The sequence below is a fragment of the Pteropus vampyrus genome, unplaced genomic scaffold (assembly GCF_000151845.1).
Source record: "Pteropus vampyrus isolate Shadow unplaced genomic scaffold, Pvam_2.0 Scaffold229, whole genome shotgun sequence".
Taxonomy (NCBI): Eukaryota; Metazoa; Chordata; class Mammalia; order Chiroptera; family Pteropodidae; genus Pteropus; species Pteropus vampyrus.
The window spans coordinates 2,232,056-2,235,112 of NW_011889010.1; the positions used below are offsets into that span (position 1 = coordinate 2,232,056).

A 3,057-nucleotide genomic window follows, 5' to 3' on the forward strand; every position below is an offset into this window, starting at 1 on the left:
GGGAAGCGAAATGCTACCGCCGCGCTCCGGCTGAAAGGGGAAGGGGCCGGCGCCACCCGCCCGCTCGGAATCCGGTCCCGGGCCCGGGAGTGAGCAGGAGCCAGAGCGCGAGGGGCAGAGGCGGCCGGCCCGGGGTTGGCCGGGGCGGGGAGGAGGGACGGGGCGGGGGGAGGGCGCGCGGGGCGGGGTGGGGGCCCCGGCGGATAAAGATGGCAATGTCTCTCATCCAAGCGTGCCGCAGTCTGGCTCTCTCAACATGGCTGCTTTCCTTTTGTTTCGTGCATCTGCTCTGCCTGGACTTCACCGTGGCCGAGAAGGAGGAATGGTACACCGCCTTCGTGAACATCACCTACGCAGAGCCCGCGCCGGACCCCGCGGCGGCGGCGGGCGGCGGCCCCGAGCTGCGCTCCGAGAAGATCGAGTGTGGGCGCTACGGGGAGCACTCGCCCAAGCAGGACGCGCGCGGGGAGGTGGTCATGGCCACGTCTGCCCACGACCGCCTGGCCTGCGACCCCAACACCAAGTTCGCCGCCCCCGCCCACGGCAAGAACTGGATAGCCCTGATCCCCAAGGGCAACTGCACGTACAGGGATAAGATCCGGAACGCGTTCCTGCAGAACGCCTCCGCCGTGGTCATCTTCAACGTGGGCTCCAACACCAACGAGACCATCACCATGTCCCATGCAGGTGAGCGGCCCCGACGGGCGCGGGGGAGGGGAACGCGCGGGGATGGGGGCGCGGAGAAGGATCCCGCACCCGGCTCCTGGCTCCTTTCCGGGAAGTCTGTGCTTTGCAGAAGACACGTCTCTGTTCCCTGGACCTGCTAAGTTTTGCTGTGCGTCACTTCGCGGGGTTTACAAAGAAGAGAGAGCTAATTGTGTTGGGGGACTAAAAAGGGTGTGTTCAGTTTAGCGCCGCTCGGACGAGGGCACTCCGAGGTGGGCTAACTTCTCCAAGGAGGTCCTGAAAGATGGGGTTTGCGGGGCAAGACTCGGATACTGGTCTCGGTCAGTGACCGGCCCCGCACCTGTTTGGAACAGGTAGATCCGATAACAGCTCTGCGCTCGGCCGTGTGCTCTAGGTATACACCTCATGCAGGCGTTTGTGTATCAGGTGGTGGGGTAGGGTTTCTGGTACGAACTTGCTTAAGTCAGGTTTCAGTTCTCCGTGGAAGATTGAGTCCCCCCCCCCGCCCAGTGGAGTTGACACACGTTATAAATAATAAGAAAAGCCCTGTGCTCTGCCAAGCTCTCATCCGGAGAAGCTGACAGGAAGGCACGATGGTAAATAATAATAATCTTCACCAAGCCAAGAAGAGCATGGTGGCCAATAAAGTTATATTTACTTTACAGTGTTGCATTATCCTTTGCTTGGTTAGGAAGTTAATTATGCTGAAGATTTGCTTGTGAGAATGAGAGGATTTCAGGGTAGAAAGAATGTTTTTCTTAATGATCGCAAGGTACCGAAACTAGAAATATGTTACTGCCCTAAAACTCGCGATTTGCTCCATGACTGACATAGCAATGCTTCCGTGGCAGGAAGAACAAGAAGTCCTTTCCAGGCATGCCAGCGCAAGCAGCTAGATTTAGCAGACTCCCCTCCTGGAGCCCAGGGTTGCTACTTGTTTCTATGTGCCGGAAAAGTGGGCCCTCCATCCATACATAGAGGGGTTCCGGGGTTGAGGCCATGATTGATATCCAGAAGAAAAAGCACGGAGTCGAAATAACAGATGTATTTCTGACTTGAGTTGCCTCATCAAAAACATTATTTTCATAAAGCCAGATTGTAATAAACACTTACACTACTGAAATTAAACACCAAGCTTTGGCTACATGGGGTAGGGGGTGCATTCTTTGGGGACAGGTTTTCATTCCCAGAGCTCATGTCACCGATTAGTGAAATATACAAGTGGTTTGCCTCACTTGTAATCACCACAGGTGTTTTAGAAGAGGAAATTGTCAACCTTAACACAAACGAGTGGGGTGGGGACAGTTCAATGCTTCTGACAGGCCAGAAAAATGCAGTACATTAATTAACGAAGAGGTGGGGAGGTAGCAGACTCCTTAGAAAGGTTACAATCGTGCATTTAGGAACATATGTTATACTTTCTTGAGCTCAACAGTTTTGTAGGGGAAAAGATTATACTATGACCTTGAGTCATAGGAGCACTATTTAAATTATAATATTCAAGGATTTAAGGACTATAGAAGAGCACTTTAAGTCATATGAAGTATCTTTAAATAAACACATTTAATATTTAAACTTTGGGGGGTGAAGGAAGTTTTCTGTTTATTTTTGTTTTGTTTGTTTTGTCCTTTAACTGCCAAGAAGCTCGTTGGCTGATTTTGCAGGATTCTTTAAATGTTTCTTTGTGCACATGCATGGAATCTTAAACTTGGCTTCTTTTCCACAAACTAAGAGGCATCATTTGTTCCTGTCTAAAAGGGTTCTCCAGAACTGCCAACACATTGGATCAATTAATGGCTCGCCTGTTTTTAAAGAAAGCAGTAAGCTGATTTTCTGCACAAATGATGCTTGATTTAAGACCCAGTGGAGTAAAGGGCTTAGTAATAGTTTGAAAGTTAAAGACTAAAAGATGTAAAGGAAATTCTCTGCTACTTAATTGTTCTGTTTTAAAAAATGTTTTAATGCTGTATCTGCTAATAGTCATGAAACTTCCATAGTATCATTTGATATATTGCCACATTAGGAGACTATTCACTTTACTCAAAGATTGCATCGATTTCTGCTTAAGTCTCATTACAAGGAGATGCATGACTGGGTAGCTTTGCGAACCCTTCACTTTACTCTTAAATTCTTCTGCCTGAATCTCAAACAGTGCCAGCACTGGTCTGGCTGTGAATATCTTACACTTAACTCCAGAATTTGAGGGCTTTAATTTTTCTAGTTAAATTTGAGTCAGATTTCTAAATTCATTTTAGGAAATACATTTTAGATGCTAATCAAATATTCTTATTTTGTGAACATGGGATTCAGTATACCAGAGAATCCATACCTTTGTGAGCTTTTTAATTCAGAGTCTCTAAAAAGTTAATA

At 48.4% G+C, this 3,057-nt stretch overlaps 1 protein-coding gene across 1 annotated transcript; it reads left to right on the forward strand.

The window, feature by feature from the left end:
• Positions 1–169: 169 nt before the first annotated feature.
• On the forward strand, positions 170–687 carry LOC105301212 (RING finger protein 150-like; the record flags this gene model as incomplete). The annotated part of the gene is made up of 1 exon (XM_011373767.2): positions 170–687. A coding segment is annotated over exon 1 (478 nt), but the record flags the coding sequence as incomplete, so codon positions are not given.
• Between the last annotated feature and the right edge of the window lie 2,370 nt (positions 688–3,057).